The 14776-nt window shown below is 45.2% G+C and overlaps 1 protein-coding gene across 6 annotated transcripts in view; it reads left to right on the top strand.

Moving 5' to 3' along the window:
• AOPEP (aminopeptidase O (putative)) overlaps nucleotides 1–14776 on the top strand; it is a 1013974-nt gene that overhangs the window by 97840 nt on the left and 901358 nt on the right. For all 6 annotated transcript variants that reach the window (XM_063913752.1, XM_063913753.1, XM_063913756.1 and 3 more), the window contains 2 exons: nucleotides 5451–6303; nucleotides 7835–8001. In XM_063913752.1, coding sequence (XP_063769822.1) covers nucleotides 5451–6303; nucleotides 7835–8001 — 1020 coding nt within the window. The remainder of the gene's footprint in view (nucleotides 1–5450; nucleotides 6304–7834; nucleotides 8002–14776) is intronic.

The raw sequence follows: 14776 nt of genomic DNA, 5'->3' as shown, positions 1-14776 counted from the left end.
GGCACGGCTGGATTCTCAATATACCGAAGTCCCAGCTAGTCCCTACAAACGCGTCTGACCTTTTTGGGCCTGATTCTAGACACAGACCAGAAAAAAGGTTTTTCTTCCGATGGAAAAGGCTCAGGAGCTCATAGCCCTGGTCAGGAACCTATTAAAGCTAAAAAAGGTTTCAGTGCATCACTGCACGCGTGTCCTGGGGAAGATGGTGGCATCGTACGAGGCCATCCCCTTCGGAAGGTTCCATGCGAGGACCTTTCAATGGGATCTACTGGACAAATGGTCCGGGTCCCATTTACAAATGCATCAGAGGATCACCCTGTCTCCCAGAGCCAGGGTATCTCTCCTGTGGTGGCTGCACAGTGCTCACCTCCTAGAAGGCCGCAGGTTCGGAATTCAGGACTGGATCCTGGTGACCACGGACGCAAGCCTCCGAGGTTGGGGAGCGGTCACACTGGGAAGAAATTTCCAAGGTCTCTGGTCAATTCTAGAGACTGGTCTCCACATCAACGTCCTGGAGTTGAGGGCCATATACCATGCCCTACGCCAAGCGGGGGCATTGCTTCGGGACAAACCGGTTCTGATTCAGTCAGACAATGTCACAGCAGTGGCTCATGTAAACCGCCAAGGCGGCACAAGGAGCAGAGTGGCCATGGCAGAAGCGACCAGGATTCTTCGCTGGGCGGAAGGCCATGTAAGCGCCCTATCAGCAGTATTCATCCCGGGGGTGGACAACTGGGAAGCGGACTTCCTCAGCAGACACGACCTGCATCCGGGAGAGTGGGGACTTCATCAAGAAGTCTTCGCACAGATCGTGGGTCGGTGGGGACTGCCTCAGATGGACATGATGGCGTCCCGTCTCAACAAAAAGCTAAAGCGGTATTGCGCCAGGTCAAGAGACCCTCAGGCGGTAGCGGTGGACGCTCTAGTGACACCTTGGGTGTTCAGATCGATCTATGTGTTCCCTCCTCTACCTCTCATACCCAAGTTGTTGAGAATAATAAGCCTGAGAAGAGTCAGAACAGTCCTCATTGTTCCAGATTGGCCACGAAGGACTTGGTATCCGGTTCTGCAAGAGTTGCTCACAGAAGATTCGTGGCCTCTTCCTCTAAGACAGGACCTGCTGCAGCAGGGGCCCTGTCTGTTCCAAGACTTACCGCGGCTGCGTTTGACGGCATGGCGGTTGAATGCCGGATCCTAGCGAAAAAAGGTATTCCGGAGGAGGTCATTCCTACCCTGATCAAGGCTAGGAAGGACGTGACATCGAAACATTATCACCGTATATGGAGAAAATATGTTTCTTGGTGTGAGGCCAGGACTGCTCCTACGGAGGAGTTCCATTTGGGTCGTCTGCTTCACTTCCTGTAAACAGGAGTGAATTTGGGCCTAAAATTAGGGTCCGTAAAGGTCCAAATTTCGGCCTTATCCATTTTCTTTCAAAAAGAATTGGCTTCTCTTCCTGAAGTACAGACATTCGTGAAGGGGGTGCTGCATATTCAGCCTCCTTTTGTACCTCCGGTGGCGCCGTGGGATCTTAATGTGGTATTAAGTTTCCTCAAGTCACCTTGGTTTGAACCACTCAAAACAGTGGAGTTGAAATATCTCACTTGGAAAGTGGTCATGTTGTTGGCCTTGGCTTCTGCGAGGCGTGTTTCGGAATTAGCGGCTTTGTCACATAAAAGCCCCTATCTGGTTTTCCACGTGGATAGGCAGAATTGAGGACTCGTCCTCAATTTCTGCCTAAAGTGGTCTCTTCTTTTCATGTGAATCAACCTATGCTCGTGCCTGTGGCTACGCGTAACTTGGAGGATTCCGAGTCCCTTGATGTGGTCAGGGCTTTGAAGATTTATGTGGCCAGAACAGCGAGGGTCAGGAAGACTGAAGTGCTGTTTGTTCTGTATGCAGCCAACAAAGTTGGCGCGCCTGCTTCAAAGCAGACTATTGCTCGCTGGATCTGTTACACGATTCAGCAGACGCATTCTACGGCAGGATTGCCATTGCCTAAATCGGTTAAGGCCCATTCCACTAGGAAGGTGGGCTCTTCTTGGGCGGCTGCCCGAGGGGTCTCGGCATTACAGTTGTGCCGAGCAGCTACTTGGTCGGGGTCAAACACCTTTGCAAAGTTCTATAAATTTGATAACCTGGCTGAGGAGTACCTCCTGTTTGCTCAATCGGTGCTGCAGAGTCATCCGCACTCTCCCGCCCGTTTGGGAGCTTTGGTATAATCCCCATGGTCCTTATGGAGTCCCAGCATCCTCTAGGACGTTAGAGAAAATAAGATTTTACACTTACCGGTAAATCTATTTCTCGTAGTCCGTAGAGGATGCTGGGCGCCCGTCCCAAGTGCGGACTTCTTCTGCAAGACTTGTATATAATTATTGCTTACATAAGGGTTATGTTATAGTTTCATCGGTTTAGACCGATACTATGTTGTTTGTTCATACTATTAACTGGGTAGTTATCACAAGTTATACGGTGTGATTGGTGTGGCTGGTATGAATCTTGCCCTGGGATTCCCAAAAATCCTTTCCTCGTACTGTCCATCTCCTCTGGGCACAGTTTCTCTAACTGAGGTCTGGAGGAGGGGCATAGGGGGAGGATCCAGTGCACACCCAGAGTCCAAAGTCTTTCTTAAAGTGCCCATGTCTCCTGCGGAGCCCGTCTTTTCCCCATGGCCCTTACGGAGTCCCAGCATCCTCTACGGACTACGAGAAATAGATTTACCGGTAAGTGTAAAATCTTATTTTTAACACCGGCCGGGTTTATGTGTGTATGTTATGTTTATGTTGTATGTTGATGACATTATGTAATTAAAATAATATAAATTGATTCCAGCTATGCAGCGCTTTATTTAACATTTTTCTTTTAGCTTTTACTTTTTTGGAGATTCAGTGATCTCTTTGATACATAGAGCTGCAGTATACCTGGAATATTAGTGTTTGAATACAGGAGAATCCATATCAAGTCAGCGCCGAGTCTTCCCCTTCTTTATTTTTTGGTTCACAGAAAAAAGGTGCCTGCTAATAAATCTGTTAGCACTTCAGGCCATATACTGGGTCCTGATTCAGGCACGAGACATTCCTAAAGGAAGATCGGTCCAGATCAGCAAGGACAAGGAAAGGACAGTAGTGTACCTTAACTTTCAGACAGGAACACGCAGATAAATAGCGAGGAGGGAGGTAAATCACATACTAAAACATGCAGAACTCCATCCTTCTAGCCTTGTCCTCAGGGTTTTTTTCCGAGAGTCCTAAACTAAAGAGCTGATTTCTCAGTCGACACGCCATTCAGGTAAATGAATGGGCTTTGCACCCTAAAGTCATTTCAGACTCGGGTAGACCAATGGGCTTGGCCAGAGATAATTCTCATGGTGTCCCATCTGAAAAACAAAAACCATAATCGGGTCAGGAACAAAGGAAGTGTTCGTTGTGGATATTTTCTAATGGGAAATTTATTTCTCTTATGTGTTTCTCAAATCATCCTGTTACTCAGGATAGGGAGGAAAATACAACAAAGATGCCGGGATCCTAATAAGCCCTGGCTTGGCCCAGAAGGTGTTGGTACACAGATCCGCAGAAAATGTTGAATACCTTTTCTGTTTCCTCTACGCCCAGATTAAGACAGGGACCTTGATTATCACAGATATATGGATCAACTGTTTTGATGGCGTGGCTTTTGAAATCTATATACTGAGGTCCAGAGGATTCTCACAAAATCTCAGAGCAAGGAAAAAACTTCCTTAACTTGTATTTATCACCAAATGTGACAAGCTTATATGCATTGGTGCAATGAAAGAGGTATGGACCCGAAATCTTGCAGAGTTTCCAGGGTTTTTACTATTCCTTCAAACAGGAAGTGTCAGCATTTGACAGTATGGTTCCGAAAGAAAAATGCCAAATTACAGGAGGTGTGCAATTTTTCACAGGGAATGCTGCGCATTCAGCCTTCCCCTTTTCCTACTACAGGGTCAGGGAATCTAAATCTAGTCCTCAAAAGCCTGTCAAGTTGCTCTGTTTAAACCACTAAGTGAAGTGGATTTTAAATGGTTGACAGCTAAAGTTCTCGTTCGGCAGGTAGAAGAGAGTCAGATTTAGGAGCACTTTTCATTTTAATCTCCTTTTCTGATGTTATCCAGATAAAGTAGTTCTCAGAACTAGGTCTGGGTATCTTCCTAAGGGGTGATCTATATTCCACTTTAATGAAGATATTATGGTCCCGGTTTTTCCAGAAATCGTGATTTTCTGCGGGAGATGTGTCGCTGGACGTAGTCCGGGCATTAAGTATGTACATGGATTGTACCAATGCCATTAGAAAGACAAATTCTCTTTCATCCTCTACGGTTTTTTCACAAGAGGAGATGGCCTGCTACTAAACAGATGCTAGCAAGATGGCTTTGAATGATGATTTCAGAAGCATATTCTTAAGCTGATCTCCCTGTCCCGGCTAATGTCTCTGCTCATTTTACATGTAAGGAGGGTCTTTCATGGGTAGCACAATGTTGTGCTTGAGCAGAACAGATATGTAAGGTAGCCACATGGCTTCCAATAAACACATTCAATCAGACATTATGCCTTGGATATCTTTGCCTCTCATGATGCTCAATTCGGACGTAAGGTTCTCCTATTAATCAGGAGCGTCCCCACCGCTACAAATTGCTTTGGGAAATCCCAATGTTATCTTGTAGATAACCTGTGGACCCTTGCCGGAGAAATATACGTTATGGTAAGAACTTACCGTTGATAACAGTATTTCTCCTAAGTCCACAGGTATCCACAGGGATCCCACCCTGACGCACCTGATTTGAGAATCTGTATACTCACTTAACTCTTCCCTCTTGCATGGAAGAGTGTGCATGTGGGTTTTTCGCCTGAATAGGGTTCTACATAATGCTCCTGCCTATATGCTTTGGAAACAACTGATTTGACTGAGTCAGTGGGCGGGATTATATGGACGAGCCCGGTGCATTCTGGGAGGCCTGAAAGCTTGTGATCGTTTGGTGCCAATCCGCTGTCGCTCCATCATATCCCCAATGTTATCCTGTGGATACCTGTGGACTTAGGAGAAATACCGTTATCAACGGTAAGTTCTTACCATAACGTATATATCCCTTTAACATATCAGAACTGGGAAATTGCCGGGTCTAGCATGCCCTGAGATTTGTCGAGCCCTGTAGTAAATCATCCCAAAATACCCCAAAAAAGTGTGAAGGAATTCATGTGGTACAATGATCAGCTTCTTTGTTCACCTATCCTCACTTTTTCTTTGGAAGGCATGAAACTTATAGCTACTCAATAAATATTACATTTATTTGTTCAATATAAATCCTAAAATTATTTTCCTGTTCAAAGCTGAAATACCAATGCAGAGTTGCATGCTATCTCTGTTACTTTAGACAAAGATAGTTATTTCTCTTAAAATTTAGTTATGTTGAATATTTTTTGTTTTTGTTGCAGAAAACCGTACAATATTCCTATTGTACTGTCAATGGTCATTCTATTATACCTGCAAGCAGGGTTCAATAGAACTGATTATGGAGGAAAAGGCAGATGATTTACCACTGATGTCCAACACCAGTCACATTCTTGTGAAGCATTATGCACTGGACCTTGATGTAAGTTTTGACAGTCAGACTATAACAGGCAGCATTGTTTTATTCCTTCAACCCAACCATTTAGAAGAAACGGCTACTGGAAAGGCCTGCCCTCCACAGCCTGGTGGAACCTGTGAAGATCGAAGACATGAAACTTATGTGTCAAATTTAAGCATATGCTCCTCACAGAATAAGATTAAAGACTACACTTTGTTTGCTGTAGGTGAAAGAGATGGTTCCGATAAGTGTGATCACCATGGCAACAGTAAACAGACTTCTGGGATTACTAGTTCAGAGAACTGCTGTGACAGAGAGAATCATGGGAGTGAGGATTTTGCTCTAGTCTTGGACTGCTGTGATTTATCTGTGTTAAAGGTCGAAGAGGTGGATGTCACTGCTGTGCCAGGTGCTGAAAAATGCATGAGTTATGTCCAGCCAAGTCATGTATATGAGCAGCAATTAGCTCTCAGCCATCAAATCCCACCTGAACTAGTGTCTTTACCTACAAGCCGATGGAAGGAGCAGCTATCCTATTATATGCGCTGTAGCCAGGCACCGGGATGTGGAGAGCTCAGTTTTTTTACTGACACATGGAGCTTAAAGATCAGCAAATCGGGAGTAAAAGTTCCAGCTGCCTTCCCTTCAGCAGTAAGGATACGGTATAAAACAACAGCAAATGGGAGGTCAGTGAAGTGGGCTAAAGACCAAAGTGGAAGGTTAGTATTTGGAAAAAAAAAGGAATTACCAGCTACTGTCAGGTTATACAGATATAAGTAGGAGACATCTAATACTGGTGGATTCAGTTGCCATTAAGACACTGTAAATATGCTTGGCATCCCTTTTATGCCTTGCTTAAAATCCGGATCACAGCAAAGAAGGTCAGATTTATAGCACGATGGGCTGTAATAGGATTACAGTTCCTAAGCTTGGATCAAAGGCACTGGTTTGCCATCCCTCTCTATTCAGACGTAACAATTTAAGAGACAAGTTCTGCAGGAAGTCTAGCTCACAATTCAGCTGTCTGTACTTTTAGATTGGCAGATGATTAGTTGTCTGAAATTCTTAGTTTGTTACGTAAACATTTATGGTGTAGGTGGAAGAAGTGTTGTGCACATGTGGTATTTGTTTTGTGCATTTAGAGAACAAAGAAATATTTTTTTGGTCCAGTAAACAAGAAATGAATGTCACCTTTTGCTTTAGGTTGCAGACATTCTAAATAGTCCTAGGCGGCTGGATCTACTTTATACAGACTAGCTGCAAAGCTTTTTATATTCCCTATACAGTACTAACACACTTTTCCATCTCACTTAATTTGTTGTGAGATTCACTTTATGAGATTTCATTGCACGTTTCCCATACTATTGTACTTTGGCTCTCATTCCGAGTTGATCGCTAGCTGCCTTTGTTCGCTGCGTAGCGATCATTTAAAAAAACGGCAAAACTACGCATGCGTATGAGCTGCAATGCGCACGCGTGGCGTACGGGTACAAAGAGCATCGTTGTTTTGCACCGCTTCTAGCAACAATTCCATTCGCACAGCCGATCGCAAGGAGATTGACAGGAAGTGGGAGTTTATGGGTGTCAACTGACCATTTTCTGGGAGTGTTTGGAAAAACGCAGGCATGCCCAGGCGTTTGCAGGGCGGGTGTCTGACGTCAGTTCCAGGACCTTCATCGCAGCAATCATTGCACAGAATAAGTAACTACAGGGCTGGTCTTGTTTTACACAAAATGTTTTTGTCCCGCTCGGCTGCACAGGCGTTCACACTCTTGCAAAGCGAAAAATACACTCCTCCGTGGGCGGCGACTATGCGTTTGCATCGCTGCTGAAAATAGCTAGCGAGCGATCAACTCTGATAGAGGTCCTTTGTATGTTGTGATGAGTAAAGACTGTGCATGTACTGTACTTTTGTTTGCTATGTAAATCTATTATTAATGCATGGTCATAAGTATTGGACCAAATGAAAATCTGAGCTGGCTACCCTTCATGCCACAAACCTACCTCTAATACCATCCATAATTGGTGATAGTTGTAGGAAAGCATTACAGATGTTCAGCATATTAGGCCACATTGACAACCCAGGTATAAAGCTATTAAAAAGTAACCCTTTCTGACAACCCAGGTATAAAGCTATTAAAAAGGAATCCTTTTAAAAAAAAAAAAAAAACACAAATGGCATACAGTAACATGTTTATTTAAATGTCTGATTTTGCTCTTTAAAAGCAATTCTTTTTCCTTTCAAACTAGGCCTTGTGTTTATACCTTTGGGTCTCCAATTAACAACAGGGCCCTTTTTCCATGTCAAGAGCCACCAGTAGCAATGTCGACGTGGCATGCAAGTGTCCGGGTTGCAAAGAACTTCATTGTATTAATGAGTGGTGAAAATGTTACTGCTCCAAATCATTGTGGTCAAGGTAGGCAACATCCCTACTTTCTACTATATCAAAAGGATGCACGTGTATATTTTTTTCTATCTCTCTCTCTCTGTATATGTGTATATATATAATACAATACCCAAATATGCGCTGAAATGTCTTAGTCCTTTTAGAACTAGTTTTTAGACCCAGTTGGGTTCTATATACCTTTGTTAGGGTCGGCTGCTATCCCCAGATGGGATTGTTTTACCATATACCAGCGCTTTTCTCACCTTTTGTACATATACTTTACCAGTAGGACCTAGAGGTTTTTTAGCAAGATAAGTGGAGGGTAGCACCCAACAAATTGACTTCTAATGTCCACATATTCCTTTGAATGTTCTTAAGTTCTTTTACGAAATTCTTATAGATGAAGATTGAAGAACCTTTATAGGTGGTTGTCAGATCATTCTGAACCCTCATACCAAAATACACCCAGATAGACACCGATCGGTATTTCAATTGTATATTTAGGACATTTTGATTAAATCTATCTATCTATCTATCTATCTATCTATCTATCTATCTATCTATCTATTTGTTTTTAGATCCAATCTTACATCACATATATCTTAGGTTTTCTTGACGTTTGCGGACCCGATGGTGAATATCAAGACTAGCTGTCTACCCCAGCTGGGGATGAGCTCTCTGACAGCTTGGTCACACCACTTAGGTCAATCATGTTATCCACAACGCGTTTCGTCAATCATGACTTCTTCAGGGGTGTTTGTTTTATATATGCGATGCTCTCCAATAGATAATTCTTTAGACCTCTAAATTGGATAATTTAATTTAAAAGACTTCATAAGCTAAGGACCACAATTCCAATAAATATTTGGTGACTCTTTGAATTGTGAGGTGTGTATGTGTGGTCCCAGTGCAGGTCAGTATGAAACATTAAGCTATGACAAAAGGCCGCCGAGCAGTGACAATTATAGTGCGAATCCAGAGCCGTTTTTTTTATAATATATATATATATATATTAGTGGTGGTTAGGCTTTCATATTTGCCAAAATATGTGCTAAGATCCTCATTTAAGCTCCATGCTAATTGTAGTATTTATCATAATTGTTTTGAGTATCACTGTTCGTATGGGCCTATTTATCATTCAATATTTCAATATTTTCAGGATTTTCCTCAAAAGCAGCTGTTTTTAGGGAGTATCCACAAATGTTAAGTATCGTACAGATATACTATGGAGGAACCACAGAATATATCTCTGATATCTTCCAGGGTCTCCATCTTCATCTGCAAATGCAGACCCTATAGGTTTATTTTGGGACTGCAGTGCTGCCAGATTTACCAAGTTCCCCGTGCTTGGCCACGATGGCTAATGCCGTCTCAAGATGGAGATATCCTATGGACTACTGTTTCCTTCTCTGGCAGCCCCTGACGAAGCATCCAACGGCTGCACATATGCAGTGGCACTTAGTGTTACGCTATCATACTGCTTTCAAGCCCTTGCCATGAGGGGCTCTTCTCGGAGTCCATATCCTGGCAGGAGAAACAGAGTCAGTTTGTGTGAAATATAAATTTTCATATTGCTAATTTACTTGAACAATATTAATAACATATGCATTTAAAATTTAGAATATGATAAATATGCCCTTTAGCACTGGTGCCAAGGGGGTGGGGGTGGAGTGTGTATAAGTTACCCCTTTCCACGGTATACTTACCTTGCTCCAGAAAGCGGGTCCCCCCTCCTGCGCTGTGCCATCCTCCCAGTGACCTCTTTGGGAAGATGGTGCCGCACAGTAAAAACAAAGAGCCTTTGCTCTCTAGCGTACATGCACCATTCTCCCGAATATCACTACGCAATTATTTCTCTGACGTCCTAGTGGATGCTGGGGACTCCGTAAGGACCATGGGGAATAGACGGGCTCCGCAGGAGACTGGGCACTCTATAGAAAGATTTAGGACTATCTGGTGTGCACTGGCTCCTCCCCCTATGACCCTCCTCCAAGCCTCAGTTAGATTTCTGTGCCCGGCTGAGCTGGATGCACACTAGGGGCTCTCCTGAGCTCCTAGCAGAAAGTATAGTTTAGGTTTTTTTATTTTCAGTGAGACCTGCTGGCAACAGGCTCACTGCAACAAGGGACTAAGGGGAGAAGAAGCGAACCTACCTAAGTGGTGGTAGCTTGGGCTTCTTAGGCTACTGGACAGCATTAGCTCCAGAGGGATCGAACACAGGACCCGACCTCGTCGTCCGTTCCCGGAGCCGCGCCGCCGTCCCCCTTACAGAGCCAGAAACAAGAAGGTGGTCCGGAAAATCGGCGGCTGAAGACTTCTGTCTTCTCCAAGGTAGCGCACAGCACTGCAGCTGTGCGCCATTGCTCCTCATGCACACCACACACTGCGGTCGCTGATGGGTGCAGGGCGCTGGGGGGGGGGGCGCCCTGAGCAGCAATAATAACACCTTGGCTCGCAAAACTAACACCATATATAGCCCCAGAGGCTATATAGGTGTATATTAACCCCTGCCAGAAACGATAGAATAGCGGGAGAAAGCCCGCCGAAAAAGGGGCGGAGCCAACTCCCTCAGCACACTGGCGCCATTATTCCCTCACAGTTCCGCTGGAAGGAAGCTCACTGGCTCTCCCCTGCAGTCCTGCACTACAGAAAGGGTAAAAAAGAGAGGGGGGGCACAATTTAGGCGCAGTATATATATATATATATATATATATATATATTAGTGATGAGCGAGGTTCGGTTTTACTCGGTTCTCAAAACGGCATCTTATTGGCTATCCAAAACACGTGACATCCGTGAGCCAATAAGATGCCGTTTTGAGAACCGAGTAAAACCGAGTAAAACCGAGTAAAACCGAATCCGCTCATCACTAATATATATATATATATGTGAAGGCAGGGGAGAAGAACAAGCGCCATATGGTGTAGTATTTCAAATGAATGGGAGAAGTAGATACGTATATAAAATGTAAGTACCGGATAGATTCTTGAGATTAGGCCTTTCTCCTGAGGAAGCCCTGGAGGCGAAACGCGTTGAGACTGACCTGCCTACTGCCTATACCAATCAGCTAAGATTTTTGATTTGTTTTATTTTTTATCTGAATTTGTATATTATTTTTGTTGATTAAAAAACTTTATTGATATTGCTATATAAGGCAGTAACAGGCGATTGATTCAGCCATTACATCATATTGGACCGACTTGATCTACCTGGATATAAGTATATCCTATATGCTATATTAAATCTTTCTTTTGGTACGCATGAAATATAGGGGAGGGTACCCCAAGATATATCCGAGGTTACTACACTATATGGCGATGATCTTTGTCTCCTAGGTGGGGAACAGCTACAAAGAATCTAGTGAGACAGACAGGCCTAATCTCAAGAATCTATCCGGTACTTACATTTTATATACGTATCTACTTCTCCCATTCATTTGAAATACTACACCATATGGCGCTTGTTCTTCTCCCCTGCCTTCACAGAATTGCATGACTGAACATACCCAAGTCATATTTTGAAGAACTGAGCAGCCACCAAAGAAGCTTGGGAGGTGTTTATTGACGGAGCATCCACGACCGACTAAGTCCAAACAGCAGGACTTTCTGACGACCCCTTCCTTTAAAGGAACATTTGGACGTTAGACTTAGCGCACTGACCTATAAAAAACTCTCTCCATATATATATATATATATATATATATATATATATATATATAGGCAGCTATAGGGGAAAACACTCTGTATAGTGATATCCCTGTGTTATATAGCGCCCTGGTGTGTGCTGGCATACTCTCCCTCTGTCTCCCCAAAGGGCTTTGTGGGGTCCTGTCCTCTGTAAGAGCATTCCCTGTGTGTCTGCTGTGTGTCGGTACTGCTGTGTCGACATGTATGATGAGGATAATGATGTGGAGGCGGAGCAAATGCCTGTGAATGTCATGTCACCCCCTGCGGGGTCGACACCAGTGTGGATGGACTTATGGAAGGAATTACGTGACAGTGTCAGCTCCTTACATAAAAGGTTTGACGACATAGGACAGCCGGCTACTCAGCTTGTGCCTGTCCAAGCGTCTCAAATGTCATCAGGGGCTGTAAAACGCCCGCTACCTCAGATGACAGATACAGATGTCGACACGGATACCGACTCCAGTGTCGACGATGATGAGACGAGTGTACCCTCCAATAGATCCACCCGTTATATGATTGAGGCTATGAAAAATGTATTACACATTTCTGATGATACCCCAGGTACCACAAAAAAAAGGGTATTATGTTTGGTGAGAAAAAACTACCAGTAGTTTTTCCTGCATCTGACGAACTAAATGAGGTGTGTGAGGAAGCGTGGACTTCCCCAGATAAGAAATTGATAATTTCAAAACGGTTAATGGCTGCGTACCCTTTCCCGCCAGAGGATAGGTCACGCTGGGAAACACCCCCTAGGGTAGATAAAGCGCTGACACGCTTATCAAAGAAGGTGGCACTACCGTCTCCGGATACGGCCGCCCTAAAAGAACCTGCTGATAGAAAGCAGGAAAGTACCCTAAAAGCTATATACACACACACTGGCATTATATTGAGACCCGCTATTGCATCAGCTTGGATGTGCAGTGCTGCTGCTGCGTGGTCAGACTCCCTGTCGGAAAACATTGATACCATGGATAGGGACAATATTTTGCTAACGATTGACCATATAAAAGACGCGGTCTTATACATGCGTGATGCACAGAGGGATATTTGCCGGCTGGCATCAAAAATAAGCGCTATGTCCATTGCCGCCAGACGGTGGTTATGGACTAGGCAATGGTCAGGTGATGCCGACTCCAAGCGGCACATGGAAGTTTTACCCTATAAAGGGGTGGAACTTTTTGGGGAAGGTCTTTCAGACCTCGTTTCCACAGCTACTGCTGGGAAATCGACCTTTTTGCCACAGGCTACCCCACAGCAAAAGAAGGCACCGTATTATCAAGTACAGTCCTTTCGGCCCCAGAAAAATAAGCGGGCTAGAGGCTCATCCTTTCTGCCGAGGGGCAGAGGAAGGGGGAAAAAGCTGCAGCACACAGCTAGTTCCCAGGAGCAGAAGTCCTCCCCTGCGTCCGGTAAGTCCACAGCATGACGCTGGGGCTGCTCAGGCGGAATCGGGAACGGTGAGAGCACGTCTCAGGTTTTTCAGCACACAGTGGGCTCTCTCACAAGTGGATCCCTGGGTCCTTCAAGTAGTGTCTCAGGGGTACAGGCTGGAATTCGAGACGTCTCCCCCCCGCCGTTTCCTAAAATCTGCCTTGCCGGCAACTCCCTCTGCCAGGGAGGCAGTGTTGGTGGCTATTCAAAAACTGTATTCACAGAAAGTGATTGTCAAGGTACCCCTCCTTCAGCAAGGAAAGGGTTACTACTCCACAATGTTTGTGGTACCGAAACCGGACGGTTCGGTGAGACCCATTTTAAATTTAAAAGCCTTGAACACTTATATCAAAAGGTTCAAGTTCAAGATGGAATCGCTCAGGGCGGTTATTGCGAGCCTGGAGGAGGGGGATTACATGCTATCCCTGGACATCAAGGATGCGTACCTGCATGTCCCCATTTACCCTCCGCACCAGGAGTACCTCAGATTTGTGGTACAGGACTGTCACTATCAGTTCCAGACGCTGCCGTTCGGGTTATCCACGGCACCGAGGGTCTTTACCAAGGTAATGGCCGAAATGATGATACTCCTTCGCAAGAAGGGAGATTTAATTATCCCGTACTTGGACGATCTCCTGATAAAGGCGAGGTCCAAAGAACAGTTGATAGTGGGGGTGGCATTTTCTCAGGAAGTGCTACAACAGCACGGCTGGATTCTAAACATTCCAAAGTCACAGCTGGTCCCGACGACACGTCTTCTGTTCCTGGGAATGATTCTGGACACAGACCAGAAGAGAGTGTTTCTTCCACTGGAAAAAGCCGAGGAATTGTCATCTCTGGTCAGAGACATCCTAAAACCAGGAAAAGTGTCGGTACATCAATGCACACGAGTCCTGGGAAAAATGGTAGCTTCGTACGAAGCAATTCCATTCGGAAGGTTCCATGCAAGGACGTTCCAGTGGGACCTGTTGGACAAATGGTCCGGGTCCCATCTCCAGATGCAACAGCGGATAACCCTATCGGCCAGAACCAGGGTGTCGCTGCTGTGGTGGCTGCAGAGGGCTCATCTACTAGAGGGCCGCAGATTCGGAATACAGGACTGGGTCCTGGTGACCACGGATGCCAGCCTTCGGGGCTGGGGGGCAGTCACAAAGGGAAGAAATTTCCAAGGACTGTGGTCAAATCAGGAGATTTCTCTTCACATAAATATCCTGGAGCTAAGGGCCATTTACAATGCCCTAAGCCAGGCAAGACCCCTGCTTCAAAACCAGCCGGTACTGATCCAGTCAGACAACATCACGGCGGTCGCACTTGTAAACAGACAGGGCGGCACGAGAAGCAGGATGGCGATGGCAGAAGCCACAAGGATTCTCAGATGGGCAGAGAATCATGTGTTAGCACTGACGGCAGTGTTCATTCCGGGAGTGGACAACTGGGAAGCAGACTTCCTCAGCAGGCACGACCTCCACCCGGGAGAATGGGGACTTCATCCAGAAGTCTTCCAAATGCTGGTCAACCGGTGGGAAAAACCACAGGTAGACATGATGGCGTCCCGCCTCAACAAGAAGTTGAAAAGATATTGCGCCCGGTCAAGAGACCCTCAGGCGATAGCGGTGGACGCTCTAGTGACACCATGGGTGTACCAGTCGGTTTATGTGTTTCCTCCTCTACCTTTCATACCCAAGGTA

This window comes from Pseudophryne corroboree, chromosome 1, assembly GCF_028390025.1.
Source record: "Pseudophryne corroboree isolate aPseCor3 chromosome 1, aPseCor3.hap2, whole genome shotgun sequence".
NCBI classification, from domain to species: Eukaryota; Metazoa; Chordata; class Amphibia; order Anura; family Myobatrachidae; genus Pseudophryne; species Pseudophryne corroboree.
The sequence above is the reverse complement of the archived record's forward strand: the minus strand, read 5'-3'. Positions and strand labels throughout refer to the sequence as shown.